This window comes from Anas platyrhynchos, chromosome Z, assembly GCF_047663525.1.
Source record: "Anas platyrhynchos isolate ZD024472 breed Pekin duck chromosome Z, IASCAAS_PekinDuck_T2T, whole genome shotgun sequence".
Taxonomy (NCBI): domain Eukaryota; kingdom Metazoa; phylum Chordata; class Aves; order Anseriformes; family Anatidae; genus Anas; species Anas platyrhynchos.
In genome coordinates, this window is record NC_092621.1 from 45,558,807 (window position 1) to 45,582,039 (window position 23,233).

The 23,233-nt window shown below is 37.4% G+C and overlaps 1 protein-coding gene across 1 annotated transcript; it reads right to left on the minus strand.

Moving 5' to 3' along the window:
- Nucleotides 1-30: 30 nt before the first annotated feature.
- Nucleotides 31-23,113, minus strand: SLC35D2 (solute carrier family 35 member D2). Its single transcript, XM_038170723.2, has 13 exons — nt 22,851-23,113; nt 20,829-20,862; nt 18,790-18,876; nt 15,918-15,985; nt 13,708-13,779; nt 12,061-12,129; nt 10,887-10,989; nt 9,447-9,539; nt 8,337-8,404; nt 7,402-7,480; nt 5,442-5,524; nt 3,180-4,790; nt 31-1,703 (listed from the first exon to the last, which is right to left on the minus strand). Exons 1-12 carry the CDS (start codon nt 23,012-23,014, stop codon nt 4,688-4,690), a joined length of 1,023 nt encoding a protein of 340 aa, XP_038026651.1. The 5' UTR covers nt 23,015-23,113; the 3' UTR covers nt 31-1,703; nt 3,180-4,687.
- Nucleotides 23,114-23,233: the final 120 nt, after the last annotated feature.

Sequence of the window (23,233 nt, forward strand, 5' to 3'; positions counted from 1 at the left end):
TCATTCCTTTTCTGGAGGTTACACAAGAACAAAAGAATAAAAATATTTTTATTGTAGTTGCTTAGGAATCGTAGAGACTGAAGATGGGTCTAAACCAAAACCCTGGATAAGAATACTCCAGACCTTGAGGATAACACAACAGCACTACTTCATACAGTGGTGAAGAGTTAAGCCCCAGTCCAGAGACTTCCAGGGCAAGTTCACACTGAACTTGTGCTTAGGCCAGAAAAATACATTTGAAGACAAAATAATAAATGGGTAATAAAGACATCTAATTCTTCCTATTTAATAGAAGGAGCAATATTATATTACCTTCAAAAAAGCTTTCTGGTAAGAGATTAATACCCATTTTACAGATGGTGAAATTATGGCACAAACTACTACAGTAAGATATTAACAAGGCAACAGGACTTCCAGTTTTCTGACCAAAATACATTGGAACTAGTGTTAAAGCTGAGGACATGGATCAAAAACATAATGCTAAAAAGCAGTGTCAAGAACAGCACCTTAATGCAACATGAAATTTTTGGAAAGCTGAAAATACAAAGTAATATTAAAATGCAATTAATTAAATTCACACAAATAGTTTTTTTGTTTGTTTGTTTGTTTGATTGTTTGTTTGTTTTAATGTTAACATGGAAAATCTCAGGGAAGGCACAGAAACATTTACTCTTCTTTGCAGTGGCAGTTTGAAATACGCATTCTTCAAAGACCAACTTAAACTGGAGAAGAGGAACACTGATGGTTATACATGCACTTACAATAAGGCAAAATAAAAATTGTATATATACTTCAATGATATTCTTTCACATTTAAGATGAAGCATCTTTAAAATTTAATCTGAATCTCTGACACCCAGAAATCTTCAACTGAAGAGCAGCAATGTATATCAAGTGTCACATTACTGACACCTTTGGTCAGAAAACCAACGTACACAGATGAATTAAAGAGAAGAGATGATGCCTGAATCACAAGGAATGTAACATTAACTGTAACAAAATGATATAAAAAACACTACTATCTTAACAACAAGCCAGTTTCTTGATATTTAATCTCCCTTAAAAATTCATACTGTTTTCTATATCTTAACACCTCATTTTACTCCACAGGTAAGGCCAGTCTTAAAAATGGTCTGAATACTAAATTTCTCCTAAATATTTACATACAATCACAAATTCCCCGAAGAGTCATTCACTACTCAAGGAAAACTTTAAATCTGAACAAGCTGTGCTATGCCTTTTCATATGCAACAATGCTGCTGAATACCTCCTTTAAATAAATTTAAAATAAAACAAAACAAAACACCATTTTTGACTACAGAATCACAAAGTCCACAGCTATAGGTCTTCACTTTTGCACTTCCAGCTCTGCCCACACTCCCTTGCAATTTTACTTCTTTTCCAGAGACTGGTTACAAGTCTGAAACACATGTTGTGCTGGGCCTAATACTTGTAAATCAGGCTGAGATCCAAGAAGAAAAACAACAACAACAACAACAACAACAAAACAGTCCTTTTGAATTCAAGGAATTGTTCATCCAGCCCAGTCTACTTTTTTTTCCCCCGAGGTATTCCTTTTATCTTTTCACAGGAATCACTGCAAGGATGTTACACAGTGCATGGCTAGAAAGCTTCTTGTGACAGCCACTGTACTTTCTCTCTCTTCATTTCACTCCATTACAGTTAGTCTGCTGCTAAGCAATCCTATAAAACCAAGAGTGAACAGGTTAATGTACAGTCCAAAGTTCCTTTCCAATCCAGTTACTGCTTAATTTAAATTTGCTTTCAGAAGTTTTTTAATCTTCTTCTGTTACCATACTTAAGTTCCTTGTAGACACACGTTGTCACCTGTAAAACTTAAATTTTAGAAGTATGGAAGGGACTTCTGAAAATCAAGCTTTGTAGCTAGCATTATGTGACCATAAGGCACTTTTTTAAGGGAATGTGACTTTCAGAAGTCACTCAATTATTTCTTAAAACTAGGTCACCTACTAGTGCTTAAATATGTGTTCTGTAGACTTAAGTTTTCTGTAACCATTTTTCAATTGTTCCAAAAGAAAGAAACTGAAGTTTCACACAGCAAAGAAGTGATAGTTTCACAACTGTTGGAATATTACATTAAGCTAACATGAAATCTGTAGAAAAGAGCAGGATTACCTACAGATGTATCGTATGAGAAATCAGTTTTAAATTACTGCTTTATTAACTGAGAGCTTAAATTGCTTAGCTGGAGGTTCTGAATAGCCATTTCAGTAATTGGCTAAATTCTAACATGAAAAACTGTGTCTGGTTCAATCCATATTCCCAGAGTTTCAACCAGTACATTTACCGGAACAATATTATCTCTGCAGATACAGAAGAAAAATAGTAAGTGACTGAAGCTGAATTGATCTGTGAAAGGATGCAATCACTTGCACGCTCTTCTACATAATACCTAATTTTGATTATTCCTAATCTTTTTAACCATTTGAATAATACTGTCAAAAAGACTGAGAGCCAGGTCCGTATGTTAGGTAAGTCCAAGCCTGAAGGAATTCAAAATCAAGATACAGATAAAAAAATAAATAAAATTATTTCCACTACAGTATGGAATGAACTTCTGAAAAATTCTTCAACTATAGTCCAGAAGTTGACCCTATAGAAAGCAAATATTTATGTCCTACATGTGTACTTGAAATCATTACAATTGTCCATTTACACAGAAATGAAAAACCAATTGAAACTACACTCTGTATTTGTTTATAAATGTACAGCAAAATATTAATCAATGAAATGTACACAGTTATTCCTTTGTGGAAACTTATTTAGTAGGTGCCATTATGTATTCGTTAGTATTATAGTCAAAATAGTGAACGCTTTTTAAGTACATAGGAAATCCTTTAAAACACAAGATCTCTCAAACATATGTAGTAACCCATCCCTTGCACAGCTCCTCAATGGGTAGACAATATAAGTCACATCTCACAGAATCACAGAAAAGTTTGAATTGGAAGGGTCCTTTAAAGATAATCCCATTCCATGGGCAGGGACATTTTTCACTAGATCAGACTGCCCAAAACCCCAGTCAATCTCATAGCCTGCCGTGAGAAACTTTATAGCCCAGATTTCTGTTTCCACTTTGACTGTGTTTGCTAATTACTAATAAACACTTTTAATATCAGCAGTCACTCTTCCTCTTACCATTTGAATCCATGCAGGTAGTGGGCAGCGGAGGCAGTCCCTGAAGCTTCTGGTTTGTTAGATTTAATCCAGTCTGGTCATTCAAGTGTAACACATCACATAATGCCTTTCATGTTTTTCTGTATTTTAATTCAAACTGGGATACAAGTCATGACATCATCCTGGTTCCATGTCAAAGTCTTCCAAAAACTTCTTTTGATTTGACTATTTAAAAAAAAAATCTTGGCTCATGTTTGTATGGAATTGAAAACCTGCTGTCCTCCAGTGCTGCAGTGCTTCTAAGGTTAGCTTCAAAGGCTAAACACTACAACCTCAGAAATGCAAGTAAACATTATCTGCTGTATTTTCAGAGAAGGAAGTGAGAATACAGAGCAATGCTTTTATTGTCCTAAGTAATAACAGAAACCATCAGAGTCCAGACTTTTTTTTGAACCACTGGACTCACCTTGCCGGATATAGCAAACTCTCAGGTTTGCCATGATCACCTGCTCTGAATTTTGAGCATAAATTAGTACCAAAAAAACTTTCACTGCATATGTAAGATGCAGATTCTTTCTTCCCATTGAAACACAACAGTTAGATTTCCATATATCAATTAGTTATACCACTTGTAGTTTGTAACATCACTTCTGTGCAGCATTAATTAGTAATTACAGACAAAACATTGGAGAAGAGGACTGTGATATAAAATGATGACTGTACCTGCACAAAAATAGAGTTACCTTTGTTATCTCTCTAAATTACCTGCTTGGTACTGGCTCTGTCAAAAAAAAAAAATCTCTTTAATTATTAAAAGAGCCTCTCCAAGTTTCCTTCTTTCCTCAATGCTGCAGCAAAGTTATGACGATTCACTTGTAACAACAGTGACAACAGCAGCAGAATGCTGTGATGTTATGGAGAATGAGGAAAAGACTGAGAGAGAATGTCTACACAGTGCATACCAAACACACTAGGCCATATCCTGAGTTCTTCAGTCAACACGTACACACAGAACAATCTCGGGGCACATCTCTCCTTTGATCCATATGTTCTACAGTCACTTATACAAGTGAGTAGTAAGTGCATAGGTGAAATCATTCTGAGCCACAAGCATCTTTTGTCTCTTCACTGATTTCAGAGATTATATATGGCACAAGGCAATGGTGAATCAAGCCTTGTGATCCTTGCAGGGAGTTTTTCCTCAAAGAGAAGACAGAAACTGAGGCAGAACTAACAGATTGTTGGGTACAAGTAGCACCAAAGTCCAGGTGAATTAAAAACTTCATAACTTGAGATTTGCTCATGTATGGCATTTGTTCTTATAAATAATCACATTATTTATTTTTTTTTAATAAGCTAAAAATTAAACTTGTCCATGTGTAAAAAATATGGTGTGCAAAAATATTTCTGAACCAATGGGATGTGTGCAGATCTGTGGTAACTGAGGTAGATTTTTTTTTCCTCATTCCAAATATGTTCCAGCACATACTTGTTTAAGTCCTCAATCTTTTTCAAAGCAGGTATTTTGACTAACACTTTGACTCGAGAAGTGCATTCTCTTCATCCCCAGATTGCGTAGACTTGCTTTTTCCTCTTAAAGTTAAAAATGAGTATCTCAGTCCTCCTGCCATACTAAAGAAAAGAGAATGAACACAGGTGTCAGAGATTCTTGATAAAGTATGCACACACGGTCACTTTATAGGTATTTACTTGCCCTTCTGAATGATTAAGGAATGCCAGCTACCATAAATTAGGAGTGCCTGAGAACTATGTAAGCCATGTCAGAAACTAGCCCTGAGACTACAAAGATCAGTTATCATCTGCTTCAACACATCCATAGAAGCAGGTGCAAGAGTTCATCAAAACACAAACCATCACAACTCTGAATCGTAACTCATGTTCAATGAACACAACTCACTCAGTCAGTGTTCTTGTTTCCCACACCACATTTTTTTTTTTTTTTTTCCCTTGGAAGACTCACAGCACAGAACTGATCAGGTCCAAAACTACTCATAAAAAAGGATAGTTAAAAAAAAAAAAAAGTAAATCTTCAGGCATGTTTCTATAGTAAAGATCCTACCGTGATAAGATTCAGTATCTGCAAACAAATATGAAAAAACATAACTAATTGTAATGAATTTCACATCCTGAGGCATTGCTTCCTCAGGCAGGTTGTTTCCAAACTGCATTACCCAAGTGGGCCAAACCAAACAAAACATAAAACCGTATCTCACTGAGAAATCTTCAGCTTTAACAAACAATGGCTATTCAAGTTCTACTCACCAAATATTTAGGCCTATAAAGTTCAACATAGAGAATATGTAATCTCCACCAATCAACATTCCGATGTAAGCGATGGATATATTCTGAAAAGAAAACAAAAGCTATGAATTTGTTGAAATCAATTGATATCTCCAAGAACACAAATTAATTTACTTTACTAAAGAAATACATGTAGCTATGCTCTGTTGCTGGCCACTCTAAAATTAGTGCTTAAATTAGTTTCCTGGGATGTCATCATTATGGATAATTTAACAGAAAATAAAACTAGTGTATCTTCTAAATGTGAGGCAAGGCATTGAGAGTGACTTTCTGAAGAGACAGAATATGAAAATTAGTTATCTGACATTAGGCAAAATGGAGCTAAGGCTACTTTCTGAAATTGTACTTCCTTTAAATCTTTGGAAGGCTCATTTCAAATCCCGCTTCTTAATAGCAGGTTTCAGATTCTCAAGCTTAAAAAAGTATGCTTTAAAGTTATAATAAAAGGTTTTTATTATTGCTGTAAAAGGGTTACCTCCTTACTTTGCCAACTAAAAGCTCATTGAAAGCACTTGGCTCAAATTCAAGTCAGGCACAGTTTAAAGCTAAAGAGTCCAGTACCAGCCCCATCAAGTTTTGGGAATCTGAAACTGCCCTCTACAGAAAGAAGGAAAGCTGTAGAACTGTGTGATCATTTTACCAGTGCTTTGCTGGTTTCAAATGTTTTAGCAGCTAACCTGAACAATGACATCATTTCTACAGATTTCTACTGGGGACTACTGAATCATGAAGTGCTTCTCAACTTTAAAGCAAACCAAGGCATTTCAAAGTTAGTTAATTATACTTCAGAAAATAGACATAGCATTGCTCTACCTTAATGGTTCAAAGCTGATATATAAAATTTGAAAGAAAGCTTTCAGGACCTGAAGGAAAAACTACTAGATTATTCTTACCAGCTTTCCAAAAGCAAAATAACAAATGAACAAACATCTGTAGAAAGAGAACTACCATCTTCTTTTTGCGGATTTTGCTATACTGGAATTAGTGTTTTCCTTAGTCACCCACTCAAGAGAGCACCTTGATGACTGTTATTCCTGTGCCTCAGCTAGTTTGGATATTGGTAGTTATTTGGCCCACAACCACATGAACTTCATCTTTTACTAAAACTCTTCTGGGTTAAGCTTTATGCTCCTTTCCAAACTGACCTACAAAACTACTGGTGTTTGTGCAGTCTTCCCAAATCAGACACTGTGGTCTCATCAACACAAAGAAAGTTGCACTGGTTTCAATTTAATCTCGGTTAGAGAAAATAGACTATGAGGACACCAAGTTCAGTTTTTAAGACAAGCTCATTTTAATGTTAATCAAATTGACCAGAAGTTATATAAATCAAAATGAAGTAGTCCGTTCAGCTAGAATACAAGTTCCCACACAGAGGATGGAACAGTTAACATAATGCAATAAGCTCCGTACTACAGTTGTTACTATGGCTTAGCCATTATTTTTCATCTATGAGCGCCCTATTATCAGGAGCAATTAAAATAAGTTCAACCCCAAATGAACATAGATTAGTCTGTATCAGTTTGCAATGGATTTGCTTAGGGCTATCCTGACAAACTCATAGCAATTTGAAAAAAAACACTAGCAGGTGACAGTGCCTGTTGAAATGTGATTAAATGCACATCTTTTACATTTTTTTTTTTTTTACATCTTTTAACTAAAACCGATTCAAGTTTCTCTTATAGGAAAAATTAAACCAAAGCAATACTCATATTGCTTTCTAGAGTATATCTATACATTCTTTCAATGGAAGAAAACAAGGTGACTTTCTAGTGTGGATCTCCAAAATGTAAAAATACAGCTATGACACAAGCAGCGTCTCAGTGTTAGCCCTTGCTTTGAGTTTCCAGCTCAAAGCATAATCAGGATCAGTGTTGATGCAATGCTCTATTTCAGCATTCTCTTCTAATCCTTTACTCACCTTGATGGCACCAACTACTGTTGTCGTAAGTGCAGAATTGTAATGACTGCATAGGACAGTAGAATACATCAAAAGAAACCTACAGAAAATAAAAGAAAAAAATGTTTTAAGTTCCTTCCAGGGAGCTCAGAATCTCAGCAATACTTTAAAATGTTCAACATTTTTCAGGGACTAGTATTCTGCTGAGATCTTCATCCCAACTTGTTCTGTCTCCCCCAAAAGACTTGTGGATCTGTACTTTAAGTCAACTAGGTGCATATACAAATTACTCAAAATATAATCTAAAAAAATTAAGTCTTTCTTTATGCTGCTTGAGCTTTAGCAAAGTCGCTTCCATTCTCTGTACTTCTTAAATGTCAATATGTAAAAGTATTTTGACCCTTCGGATGGTTCTATGTGAAAGAGTAGAATAGGACCCAACTTACTTTTCTGTTCTTCCTATTCTATTCTTACTTTTCTATTCTGCAATTCCAAGAGAAAAAAAGCATTGTTTCTTACTTCTGAGTGCCCCATATTCTTCCAGATACTTTAAAGAACAAATGTACTGAAGCAGTTCCTATACTAAAGTGTTTACATTCTATTAACTGCATAGATTTAGTCAGATAATCAGAACAGATGGCTAGCAGAGGGATACTGAGTACAGAAACTAAAAACCTAAATGTTATCTTGTTGACCACAGTACTTGTGAGGACAACAACACAGGTAGTACTGAAATGGTTATTTACAGTATTAGAAATATTTTAAAAGCAAGAAAGAAACCTGGGGGAAAAATGCATTTTCTTTGAATTTTAACATAACTTATTCATAAGTTTTACAATGGAGATTTGCAATTTGAAACACTGAATCATGAAGTGCTCCTCAACTTTATTAAGGAGCAATAAACACTGCACAACACTGCCATTAAAATGTCTTACTTGATTGCCCTTTGTCCTTACCCCAACAAGCAGGAAAGAAGAAATTGGAAGACAAATAAAAAATTTGTCCAGTGCTGGAAATGCGTTGCCTATTTAAACAAAGAAAAAAGAGAGATAGAGAGAATTGTGTGCTATATAACTGTAAACAGATATAAAATGTAGTTAACGTGAAAATGTGAAAAATCACAAAACAGATTTACAATATAATAATAAAACGTTTATGTAACTTTTGAAACAGTTTGATATATTTAACTTCAGAGACAACTGACTAAGATGACAAGAAGGCATTTCACATAGAATAGATATAAATCACATCATTTTTCAGGGAATGACAATTTTTCCAGTGAAAGAAGACTTATAAGAACACAAAGACAAAATCATGAGTGCTCAGGGCACAACAACTTGCAATAAAAGGATGCTGGAACAATTTATGATACCCACAAGCTCTGTAGCAATTTTCAGGGGCAAATCTCAAGGAATTCCAAAAGGGAATACAAATCTTCAGACTCTTTTTATAGGTAAGAAAAAAGTGACTCAGCAAAACTGTGAGGATGCCAGAAAAAGAACACAAATCTTCTGGTCTGCTACACTACTTGCCAGGACATACTGCCTACAGTATTGGTGTCCTATAATTACCTATGGAGAGTTACGCTATAGTCTGGTGAGACTGTAGCATGCAGATTACTAAACCAGACTGAGACTAAACAAGATTCTCTTCTGAATGAGAGAAAAACTGGAAATCATCTGGTGTTCGTATTTGCAGCCTCTTTCCAGAGAACATGGAAAATCACATGGTACAGCTGGATTCTCAACCACTTGCTCTAGCTGTGGGACCCTGTCCTGTATTACTTTGAAATGGTAATTCTATAAGAGCTATACTTCAGCTTCAGATTCTTCTTAGAGTGAATAATTGCATTTTCTTATCTGTAAAGGGTAAGTCCAAGTGACATAGTTCCAAATGCTAGCCACTAACATGGAGGTAGGATTACTTCTCAATAAATAAATAAATAAACAAATAAAAATTCATAACCTCAAAAAAAAAACACACCAAACAAACAAACAAACAAACAAAAAAAAAAAAACACAATAAAATACTGTTATCAATTTGATATATGTAATATTGCTGCTTACCTGCTGAAAGTCTCCAGTAGAAAAGCTAATAATAGCCGTTGGAACCACCATAAAACAAGCATTATAGAAAAGGACACCATATTTTCCCAACTCCTGTGAAAAATGAAACATGGTGTTTCAAAATACAAGACAACTGAGAGCAAAAAAAATAAACACTGCTCTGGCAATTCTTCTGACGCTATCATAAACGAGCAGCTAGAAGGTAATGTACTACAATTTAAAACACAAGTTTGTGATCATTGGTTTCGGTGTTTAGGGCTAACATGTGCTTCCATTTCCGTCACAGAATACTCAGAAAAATACTACTGTTCTGCTACACCTGGAAAAGTGTCTGTACAGCGGTAGCTAGCCATAAACTTCCTGAGGCATCAGTCCAGAGATGCTTTGTATTAGACTGCATTCAGCTAGTGCAGATTCACCCCGAATGCACAGCGTAAGGTGGCTCCTTGGGGCCAGTGTAACAGTGAAAATTAAGCCTGACTCCTAGACGTAGCACCCGCAGTCACTGCTAACTGCTGTAACTTCAAGCAGCTTGAGGGGTGCCATACATCCTGTAGGTTTATTTGCTTGACAGAAAGGCAGAAGAGGATCAGGGTAATGAAAAAGCAGCCTTCCTTTCTTCCAGATTCAGTTATACTATTCAGCAAATCTCTGCAGTTTAGGTGTTGCTTTAAAATGAAACACTGTATTTTGCAGAAACCTGTGAGGCCAGTAAGTGCTGCTCTCAAAGAAAAATGCAGGGTCTGTGTTCAGTGCAACTTCTGAGATTATTAAAAGACACATATTTCCACTGTACAGAATAACCCATAAAAGTCAGTGACAAAACCTGAATTCAACATCTCCAAAACTGCTTTTTGCTATGACTTGGTATGTTTTCATGTCACCAAACTTAGAGTAGCCTGCTCAGCGTTTATATAGCATATAATCTATCAAGGTATCACTTAATGCTTTGGCATACTGGTGCTGAGTTTAGACTTGCTTTTGGATAGCCTACAAAGATATCAGTTGTGATGGCTGTTGACTTAAACTAGACAGGTCTCTGTTCCTCCCCACAGGTTTATTTTACATAAATGTCACTTAAAAGTGTGTTTCTAGTCAAATGATTATATCCTTAGATATAAATCAAGCTTACTGGTACATAGTTTGCTTTTGTCTTGGATTTTTTTTTTTAAACAAAAGCAACATTATAAAGTCACCACAAAGTTTTCCTAAAAGACCTGAGAGAAAATAAAACTTGCTGCTTATTTAGGCCTGTTCTCAGACACTCATTATGAGTTTTTTCCCAGGCTGTTCTGTATTAATGATGTGTATATTCACCTATCAACTGAAATATGAAAGCAATAAAACTATTTATTAGTGCATACAGAATGTTCATAAAGTCATATACTAATTAACCTTATTGTCAAAATGTTAAATTCAACCTAATCACCGTTCAGTTACCTTTGGATCCATTTTCTGCTTCATGTAAACTCCATTTGCAGCTGTGAAGATATCATTTAGTAATACAAAGGTGTAGCCCTCTAGATTAAAAGACAGATCAGACCTGGAAAAGATATATTATATTGTAAATAAACAAATATTATACTGTGTAATACTACCTTGCTTAACCAGAGAACTACCATAAATGAAGAAATGTAAATCCTGAGAAATCATTCAAGTCACAGGCTTTGCTTTAAATCTCCTTTGCATGTCAAGGTACTTTCTATTTCTCCAGTCACAGGACGATCACAAATGAGTCATCAGAGAGTTCCCAGAACTCAGCATGGAAGTAGAAGGAAAAGTTCAGCTTTCATTTTGTGAAAAATTCCGTCTGTCTCAAACATGACAACCTGTTCAATTATTTCTGAGCATATTTATCTACTTCTTTTAACACAAAAATGTAGCTATGGAATAAAATCTATTTTTTTTATAGTCAGACCAGACATATTGTCATCCTTTCTGTTTTGACTAGTTACCTCATGGATATAGTGAGATTTATTTAATAGGACATGGCTCTATCCAAGTCACACCACATGGAAATTATTTACCTTTGTACACAGTAAAGCCAAAAATTAGGAAAATAAATAAATAAATAAATAAAAATATTACGTTTCCATTTAAGTAAATGAATTTTTGAACAAGAAGAAAACACGGGAGACTAACAGATAAGTACTTTGTGAACATATCTCGTATTTGAACTTGCTCAAAGTGATAAAAAAGTAGACATTGTCTAACTCAAAACAAAATTTGACAACCAAAAGAACATTGTTTCTACCCAGAACAAATATATTCTTTTGAAACTATTAAAATACAATGATATTATGAAAGGAAGTCAGTGCTTCTTACACAGTTTAACCTGCTATGTTTCTGCAAACACAGAAAAGCTAGGAGTGGAAAAAGAAGCACCCAAATACTTTCAGATGGAGTTCAATCTTTCCCTTTGTACTCCTGCACCTCACAATGATGTCAGTAGAGAGATCATCCAAGTCAATTTCATTCAGAGTAAGTGGATCGACTTAGGGTCATTTGGCACTTAACAAGGAAGAAACTCTTCCTGTTGTCCTTCCTCTCATAACATGACTTCTGTTATGTTATGAAACAAAACAAAAGCACATTTCACAAATGAAAACCTTACCCAGCTGCTATGAAAGCCCCAAGAACGATGGCAAACACACTGATAAAAATGCTCAGCGGGTACCGTTTCCTGTAGACAAAATTAGACAGTTCACGTTTTCATTAGTTGAAGAGGAGATTAAATGTCTCTCTGACTGAAATGTTCCAAAGCAACTAGTAATCACGAAATATTTAACAGGAGGGCACAGTCCTGAAAACCTTACAGAAGCAACGTGGTTGACGATGGGAAGTTATGGCCCAAACTGTCAGATTTTGGCACTGAGAACAGAGATCGTAAAAGCATCATGAGTACTCTGCTACTAGATATTTTTTATAGTAAAGATTAAGGGTTTAAAGTATCAGTACTAGAGTACACTGTAACCTATCCTGTACTGGTGTTCATATGGGACATACCTAAGTGTCTTCAAGTCATTTAAAAAATAAAAATCACTACACATCTCTTGTGCAATTTGTCATCTCACCTTTCATGGGGAAAATGCTATAAAGCAGACTATCTGGGTTATTTTTGAAATCAAACAAGATTTTCATCTGGAGTGGAAAGCACAGAAGCTTCTGATACTCTTCAGTGTGCCTACATCAGTGCTGACACAGAGTAGGGCAAAGCATACCATAAAGCCACCTTACTTCTTATAGGTACATTCCTTTATTTAGAAATGTCTCAAATATTTTTGTAAAACACATGCTGCAATGCGTCTTGCAGACCTTCCCATGTCTCTTAGGCCAGTCCCCAGCTCTGAGCAGGCCTCTGAGAAAAGATACATCAAAAAAAAAAAAAGCATAATGCTCCCAGAGAAATCCTGCAATCTCACTGACTAACACTTTCTTTCCTCACTTGCTTGAGAGAATCCTCAGGCTGACAGAAGATAGAAACTTCTGCTGCTTTTCCTGTGAGAATATGTAATTAGAAAAGAATCTAGGTGTTCCCCCAAATATGACTCAAACTGATTTTGATCACCAAAAGGCGATACTTCAACCAAAAGTAGATGACTATTTAACTGGGGGCTTTTTGAAAAGCTTTTCCCCAACGATGTTGCTTGGATACTGCTTCAGCAAGCTGTTTTTCCCCTTTTAACCTAGCTTCACCCAAACACAAGCCTTCTGGGTAAAACTTTAGAGGTAAGAAAAATTATTACAGATTTATATTCCTATTCTTCCAAGGCAGTACACTCAAAACTAGCGATCCCAAGCTGCAATAGCAGAAAGTTCTTAATTTCTCATTTAAGATAACTTGTTGTAATTACAGAGTTTGCTGACCTAACAGCACATATTTTGCTTCACTAAACTGGCATGTTTTAAGATTTGACTCATCAAGCTATTCTGCATAAGCGAAGTACCATACTATGATCACTGTTTTGAGACATAAGGATTTGTCTTCGCTAAAAAAAGCATCTGAGTCACGGATCACTTACTTGATTCCTGTGCAACAGTCAAGAGAATGAGTTGTGAAAAGTGCACACTTTTTCTCTCGTATTCACTACGGTGTATCTATGTCTTCAGATAAAAGCTACATAAAACCACTTTCTTTGTTTCTCTCTGTCTGACAGTAAAAATCACTCGTTCAGTACCCTGATGAGATGTCACAAGTAATCTGTTTGATATGATCTCAAATAAAGGTATCTTAAAATGAAAAAAAATAAAATAAAATCACCCAAGTATGATGATTTCCAGCAGTAATGTAAGTGGAATGGTAAACTTCCTGAGCACTGTAAACATCGGCAAACTGTCAAAATAAATAAATAAATAATAAATAAACTAATATAATTAAATAATAAATTAATAAAAAACCAAGCACAGTTTCAAATTAACAGCATTTTTATGTTCTAATTGTTATGTAGTTTTAGAAACCAGAGGATGAAACAACTACCCCAGCAATAGGCAAGCAAAACAAATTCCCAACCACTTACCATACATAAAAATGTCAGTCTGACACTAGAGGCAGATTAGATAACCAAATCATTGAAAATAACAAGGTTTGCCAGTTTGTAAAATAGCTTGCAACTGGCTACCTTCTGAAAAGTCCCTCCACACCAGTGAAATGGAACATAAGGGCTATTTCCTGCTTAACGTAGTCCCTGTGAAATAAATCTTTCTACAGAAATCACAGGCAGGGTAAGTAACAATCATTTCTATTGTAAATATAAAAGACAAGAAATAAAGCTGTCTCTGAAAACACATAACAAAGATAAAACACAAAGTGAACAAGCTTGGTAAACAAGCTGTACTTTCAAAAAAAAAAAAGTAAAATAAATCCATAAGAAGAAAACAGAGTGTACAAGAATCATGAAAGGTGGATCCTATCAAACAAACTATCAAACAAATTACTACTTTGGAACAACATATTGTTGGTCTGCATGAAGTGATACAGTTGGAAACATTTCTGACTAATTTGAGAAAACATTTACATATGACACTTCAGGAATCTGACAGCATGGCCATCTGGACCAATTAATCCTCTGTTTAAGATAAGCACTGGCAACTGCATTAATAAACACTACAGATCCTAACACTGACTTTGGACGCTTTCAAAGAGACCTTTTGAGATTATGCATAGGATCACCTGCAGGTTGCAGGTTTTTAAAATTAAAAATTATGGTTAGGGGAAGAACAACCCACAAACCTAACTTCCACAGAATTGAAACTACTTCTGTATTCACACCAGCTTAAACACTCCTAGGAACAGTGCAGCCAAAGGCATTGTGTTTGCCTGAACAGACACTTCAGAGGAACAATTTCAGCGTGTGCACAAAAAAATGTTGCAGAATCAGGTGTCCAATGTTGCTAGTGGAAGAAAATTAATTCTTTAGACAAAAAGGTATGTACTCTCTCTCCCAGCATCTCAGAGTTATGATATGCTTAAAATCTACAAAATTCTCAGTTTTGTTTTAACTTACTGTCAAATCCTCAGTAGCCTGTAATAACATACAAGAAACAGCTGCAATGGCATTGCAGTGATCTCAAATTCCACAACAGCCATTATGATTCTGCACTCCTCTTCCACAGAAAACTCTGTCGTTCAGTCTCCTACTGCAGGTCCTCTACATAGTTTATGCTTCTATAGCACTAGCATGGCAGTACCTTCTCATGGATCAGGGAGCCTACAGGAAAGCTGGGGAGGGATTCTTTATCAGGGAAGGTAGTGATAGGACACTAAACTAAATGATTTAGATAGAGATTCAGAAGAAATTCTTCACGCAGAGGGTGGTGAGGCACTGGCACAGGCTGCCCAGAGAAGCTGCGGATGCCCCATCCCTGGAGGGCTTTGGGCAGCCTGGTCTGGTGGGAGGTGTCCCTGCCCGTGGCAGGGGGGTGGAACTGGGTGGTCGTTAAGGTCCCTTCCAACCCAAACCACAGCCAGCTCTTTGTGCTCAGCAGGGGAACACCACCGCTACCACTCCACTCCACAGTATTTTTTCCATCTCGTGGTATGTCCTAAATAACCTGCAACAACATCATGATACAAATCTTCCCCACATCCCTCTTCCTTCAAAGAAGTCTTAGAGCTTTCAAGCCCTGTCGATAGATCACCCAGGAAAAATGACACTGGAGTTATGAGGGGAAAGGACCCTGAAAATAATATAAAAGCACTTTCCTTGTCACAGAGGAGTATTGTGATTTATTTTTTCTAAGCAAGAAAGAAAAGAAGCATTACAAGAATTTAAAAGAAGCATACAACTTGTAAACAGGTCAAATGCTTGGGTAAGTTACTATAGTGCTATAAGATACGATAGTAGTATCTGGTATTTAGACAGACAGACATCATTTGCATTAAAGTCCCTATGCAACGCTTTTCTTCAGTGCTTTTAACCCCCACAAAATAAAGGGTAAAAGCCAGTGTATTATAACTTCTATTTACTATACCTGAGTTTGCTGGTACTTGATAATCCACTTATGTGGTTTCCAACATAAATCAGAGGCAGAGGAAACAACTGTGATAAAATTAAAAGCACAACTCAGATTATTATGTTTTGAAGCACTGTTGAGAAACTTTGATAAAATTTGAGAACTGTAATATTAGATGTCGTTTAGCAAGTTTTAGCAATAAAGAAGGTGGTTTGGTATTAAGGGGAAAAAAACGTAACTGCTGCAAACTGATCTACAGCTCTTCATGTGACCATTTGAGTCCTGCACTGCTTCACTGACTTCACTGGAACAGTAGCAATTTATCTCTAACGAGACTCAGACTCCATTTAGAGTCACTTTTAATCAATTTTATTTTAATTACTGTCACTCTCAGATTAATACCTAATGTTTGGATTTTACATATAGAAGTAATATTAATAGCTGTAACAAAATAAGCAAGAGAGCAAGTGGAATAAAAATTAAAAAGAAGCTATAAATATTTCATGTTTCTCTAGGTACCCCGCATAAATTAGTATCTCTGGAAGATAGATTATTTTAGATCTACCTAATGAATTACGCTATGTGAGACACTAGAAGTGAAAGATAAATATTTAGGTGTAAATCAAGCTCTACCATTTCTGGCTTCTAGCATAATGAGACTGACTCTCACAGAAATATATGGGCCATAACTCAATACAGAGAAACAATAATAGAATTTCAGGGCCTTGAGAAAACATACAAGAAGTCACGGATCTCTACGCAATAGTCAGCTGCAGTTCAAAGCTGTCATTTGCCCACTGCAGAAAAATTGCAGAAGATTAAAAGCAGCCAAAGTAATCAGTGGGGACAAAGGTAGTGTGCACGTCTAGTCCCGTTTGCTATCAGTCAAGTGGAGCTGAAATGCCAGAAAGACAAAGCACATCCCTGGTCCGCATGTGTGCAATAGCTGGTGTTGGTGTGCCTATACACGTGTGCTGGTAGACACTGTGTTTGTCACAGGGTACGTCTTCTCAAAGCTGTATGTGCTAGGAAAACATACAGGAATGGGCTGCATTTTACCTATGTTGAAAATTCTGCCCTTCTTTACCTCAAAGAGGAGTAAAGTACAGTCAAAGTTAGCCATAGTTATCTAAAGTTGAGAGTTCAAAGTTAAAGGAGTATCAGTAACATAATAAATATTCCCCCTGTCAACATGAACTCGCAAAAATTTTGTTATATACTACCTCTTCAGCAGGCTTTTACGTAGAAATCTGTCTCTATATAGGATGAAAACAGCTGACATTACATTTTCTTTCCTCTGAAGTCATCGGTTGTGAAGGAAAAATTGCAATCAACTTCATAGCATCAAAGATCAGTGAAATATTTACTTTAACAAGCTTTTCAAGAAATCTGAAGTTTTACTGCAAAAGTAAGCACTTTGCTACTTTAAAACTCTAGCTGAAATCACTGAGACCATTCAGGAGTCAAAAGCCACAATGATCTTAGTGTCTTAGTGAAACCAAAAGCTGTCAAAGACTAAGAGGTCAGTCAAACAGTGTTTTAAAAAGTAAAAAAATCAACAAGACAGGTCTATTTCACTCACTGTGACTCGTCATATCCAGCACTAAAAGCAAAGTGTAAGTCTTGGATGCTGCAGTGTTTACCACTCCCAGCATATCCAGGAAAGTCTTCCAAAGGATAGATATTATTAGGACAAAGTGAAAAGGATGCTGTACTTTTTTAGTGCCTTTGTACTGACATTACTGTAAAGGTTATGGGGACAGTAGTGGGACTGATAGAGGATGCAGAGGAAATAAATTTCTCAAGGTCTCAAAAAGTTTTTGATAAGTGGAATTCAGAGCTACTCACTGGGAAACCTTCTTCATTCATATTAAGAAAAAAAAAAGGATCATCCATCTTATAATCAACAGCACAGATATTCCTTCAAGATTTCTAAGTGCAGAAACCCCAATAATTTCAACATGCATTAAGAACACACAGCATTGTAGTAAACTGCACCCTGCTAGCAAAACAAGATTTTGCAATGGAGATGCTGGCTTGAAAAGCTAGGAAGCTAGGATAGCTGAGCTCTGCAGCAGGCCTGGGAACTAATTCTCTCTCTGAGCAAATGCTGACCAGTATTCTGCAACAAGACATAAATATGTAGACCTTTGCACTAAAAAAAAAAATAAAAATAAAAGCTCTAGCAATCTTGAACATGGTTGTAAAAAATCTAGAAGGATCATTTCTGTAGTCATTTCAGCTCCCAATTTGAGATAATATAAGATACTCCTTCATATTCTCTCTATCCTGCCTCTTTGGACCACACACACTTAAGGGCTGCATCATGCAGCTAGCACCTACCTACACTGTTTTTGATGAGTATTATTTTAACACCTTCTGATAAGCTGAAATCTTACATTTGGAGAGAACTGTTGTTTGGGTTTTTGGTCTCTGATATATTCTTTTTCTCTTGCTATATTACATGCCCCATTCAAATTTCCAAGCAGCATTTCTCTCTTCATGTTGTGTACTAGATTTGCTCTTATAGACACAGATCTTGCACTGATCCTGCAGGGAGCTGTACACATCCAACAAAGTACTTCAGGAACCTGACAAAGTTTATCCAGCTGTATGAAGTACAACATCCTTTCCCATGTATTGCATACCAAATTACATTTCTCTTCAGACTGAAGGCAAGAATACTGCAATGAAATGGAAATCATCTAATCCAACATTGAATGAAACAAAGATACAGAAAATCACATTTGATTTAAAAATACAAAATTGTTTTCTGTTCTTCTTTCCTGTCTTGTCTCCTACCTGAAAACAGTTTTCAGGTCCTGCAGAAAGACATCCATTACAGAAGGTAACATTTTCTTACTACTATCACACGCTAGGTAATGCTTACCTTCACAGGTATACTTTTGTCAAAGTCAGGAAAGTGGATAATCTTATTTAATTTTGATATATACAAGATAAGTATAGTGGCTGCCATCTAAACAAAGAGAAAAAAAATAAATAAGAAGTCATATAAGAACAAAACCATAATGCGTGATGGAAGAACTGCTTTAAAGACAAAATCTATGCATTTGACAAAATTATAGAATCATTCAGGCTGGGAAAGACTCCAAGATCACCTAGTCCAACCTTTAATCTAGCTCTGCCAAGTCCACCAGTTAACTATGTCCCTAAGCACCACATCTACACGTTTCTTGAAGACCTCTGAGGACAGTGACACTACCACTTCCCTGGGCAGCCTGTTCCAATGCCTCATAACGCTTTCACTGAAGAAACTTTTCCCAATAACCACCTTACACCCCCCTGGCACAACTTAAGGCCATTTCCTCTTGTGCTTGGGATAAGAGGCTGATCCTCACTTGGCTATAACTCCTTTAAGGTAACTGCAGAGCAATAGAGAGATGTTATGTATTATGTACATTTTTCAACAGCACAGAATGTAGTGAATAAACAGGAGTAACTTTTTATTCTCATTGATTTTGCTTGTTATTTATTTAAAGTACAATATATATAAGTTTTATGGCTCAAAAAAAAGTTGTACCTTGTGAAAAAAAAAAAGTGTATATTAAGGAGCCAAGAAAATTAAGAAGATGATCCCAGCATTATCATGCTATTTTCACACAGTGTTGTTTGGTCTGATGAATAACTCCTACAGGTTTTTTTTTTGTTGTTGTTTTTTTTTTTTTTTGGGGGGGGGGCATGCATTGATCTGTCTATTGACAAAGTGAACAATAAGTAATAAAGGTATGTTGAGAATGAGGGAGAATATTTGAGCATTCACAAGCCTTTAATGCTGGCCACAGGGAGGAAAAAATGTTAGACTAAATGTTATATACAAAAATATAATAAAAAATAAATAAAAATAAAATAATTGGCTACCTACAAGGACAGGGTGGAGTTATGTTTTAGTGACTGAAGTATTATATCATCTTACATGCTCTTTTCAAAGCATTTAGGGAAATCTTGGAAGAACTGGTAAATAAAACAAAGGAACGGCCTTGAGTCTTAGGTTCTGCAAAGAAAGGCCATTGCCCCGTTGCCCATACATACCATTGCCCTTAATATGAAGGATTTCTATTCTTTGGCTTCCACGGAAACATGAGCTTTCCAAAGACGTGCAGTTGTTTTAGCAGTCTGAAAGTACCAAACCCCATTTTTCTCCCCCCTCTCATATAGCAAATTTTACAAGACCTTTTACTCACTTCAGCACTACGCAGCAGAGATGTCAGACCTGTTTTCCCCTCTTCCTCACTAATTCTTAGCTTGTAACCTTGGCAGAAAATAAATCCTCTCTTTTAAATGTATCTGCCTAAACGATGTTTGAGATAAATCTCCATCTTTCCAAGCCACCCCTTTGCAGGGTCACACACTTCCTCTTTATGGGCCACGTACATGAATACTTGAACTTTGGTTTTACTACGATGCCTAACTACAACACCAAGTATTCCTGCTGAGGCACTGCAAATTGCCCACAAGCTAATAAGGTAGCTAAGAACCAAAAGCTTATGGTAGTCCTACCAGAAAACTGATGGAGAAAGTGGAAGAAATTTATGAGGAAACACTGTTTGTCTACAGATGAGGGAGGCATTGTTTCTACACATATTCCACAAATGCTTCAGGACTCTAAAAGCATCTAGGCCATTGGTAGCAATCTTGACAGTTTGGGAGGCTGTATCTCTTAACTGCTGAGTTCTATGGGAGAAAATAAACGTCATTTCCAGTTCTTTATGTGACTCTTCCTAGTCAATGTTTTTGACTTGGACTGAAACTTCCTCCATCTCACTAAAACAAAGTACTCCTACAGTGCATCTAACAAAAGAAGCAGTGCACTGTAAGAGAGATTTCCCCCCTAAAATATATCTCTATGTTAACAACAGTTGAACTTACAAAATAATAAGTACATGTAGAATGTTTTATATGTGAACATACCTGTCCAATTCCAAGAAATATTGGTGATGGGAACCTGAAAAGCACAAACAGACATTTAATACTGAGGAAAGCAAAACCAAAACCAAACCAAAACCAAAACCAAAAACCAAAACCAAAAAAAACCACCACACCACCAATAAAGCCAAATCCAACAACCGTAAAAGAGGTGTTTAAATTTAGTACATGTGGATGACTGACCAGTCTTTCAGAAGAGCTCAGGACCTGCAACACTTACTGGAGTCTTAATATCCTATTTGTGCAGCAAAATACAAGCCAGGTACAAATGATACCTCACAGGCATTGCTGATCAGTTCTAAAGAGCTAATTAGTTCTGGTGTATTTTGAGCGAAGATTACATACTTGGAGAACTCTAACAAAGCATAAGGTTTTGAGTGGCCTCACATACGCTGTGCAGTAAGCTAAACCTGCTGTACTTGCCCTAACCTGAAAGCTTATCTCCACAGTCCAAACACACTAACAATATGTACTTGAAAAAAAAAAATCCTATGTAAATGTTGTAGAAACATCTATTGTCTGCTAAAATGGCTAAATTCCTTTCAGTTGGCTCCTGCTCAAAGCACAGATTCTTGACCAGTAAGAAAGCAGAAACTTTAGGACACCCCAAGAATTTGAGAGTCTCCATTTTTCCCCCTAAACCTACTTCAAAAAAAAAGACAAAAAAAAAGACAAAAAAAAGATGCAGTAGCAACAGCTAATTTTTTGTATGCATAATGAAATTCAAGCAAATAAATTATTTACTATGGTTGTCTGCTTTATGTTTTAACCAGCAATGTGTTTGGAGCCTCTCTGACCGGAATCCTCAGGTGCCAAGTTGCTCCCCAAACCTAACAAACAGTCGCTTCCTCCAAGGAGCCATGCAGCATTTTGCTGGACTACATTGTCAGGGATGGTCATGCATAAATCTGCATCTAGGGAATCTGAAATAAAATCTGTTTCATTCTCTGTGCACACCTGTACAAACAAATGCCCAATATGGGGCGTACCTTCTCAATAAGCTCTGTAATTTTCCCTTATCACAAATTCCTTGAGATTGCAGTGATTTAACACAGAGGCCACCAAGAGCTGCTTGGTGCACTGTATTTCTCCAGTGAGCACCACTGGGACAGGAACACGGCATTAACAGAAGAAAGAAATACCCTGAGGCACAGCAGGAAGTTCTTGGGGACACTGGAGTCATAACACAAATAAAGGACAAGAACTGCCAGCAGTGAAAGAGGTTCCAGGAAACAGGTATTAGCAGCACCAGAAAAAAAAAAAAAAAGCAAAAAAAAAAAAAAAAAAGCAGAAGAAACAGGACTTGATAATCATGTGACATCTAAACTGTATTTTAGTTTGTACTCATAGCTGCAACACTTAAGTGTGAAGACTTCATTCACACGTACTACACAGATTTCTCCAAATCTTGTTGGTCTTGCAGAGCCCTAGAAGTTCCCAGCAATGCTGTAAGCTCGTAGTACAAAACTCAGGTTTATTGATGGCCATGCTGTCTTTGATTATCTTTCGTGGACGTGCCAGATGTACACCTGGGATTTACAGGGAGCTGCAGACTGTGGGATGAAAACCACTAGGAAACAAAACAATAAATTGCCTCATAGATCATTTTTGGGAGATGCAATATATGGCTTTTACATGTTAGAAAGTAACTGCTAGATTTATTTTTTGTGTGTGTTCAGTTCTGTGTCTGTTCTTAGCCCACTGTGAACTAAAAGACAGCAAAAACGAAGCAAACTATGCAAAGAACATGAACGGTGCACAGCTCACAGCTGCAGGTCTCTAATTCTGCAAGGGGCTACCTCCTGACCATGTCAGAGGCACTTTTACAATTCGGAGACCTTCTCGGGCTCTGCTTTTTATCTTTGTCTACCTTATAAAGGAGAGGTGCTTCCAGGACGGCAGCGTGCCTGCCAGCACCAGAAGCAGGCTCTCAGCTGGCAGCCGCCCCCGAGAGCCGCTCAGCCCCGACCTTCCCCGCTGGGCAGTGCCGAGCCGCGGGGCGCTCACCTGTATGCGCTGAGCAGGGCCTTGTTGACCAGCACGATGAGGAAGGAGCACGTCCCGTAGAAGAGTGCAGACAGCACCCTGGGCACCGCCGAGACCGCGGGGGCGGCGGCGGGGGCCCCCTCCGCGGCCTGCCCGGGGCTCTGCCCGCTGCTCATGGCGGGCATGCGGCGGGCACGGCCCCGCCCCGGGCAGCTCGGGGCAGCCGGCCCGGCCCGGCACGGCCCGCGGGGAAGGGCCGCCCGCCCGCCCGGCCCGAGCAGCGGCGGCGGCCGCAGGGCGTCCCCTGGCGGAGCCGGCTGAGGAGGCGCCGGGCGCGGGAAGCCCTCCCCCGGAGCCGCCGCCAGCCCCGAGCTGCGAGCCACCGGCTTGCTTTGTTTTAGAGC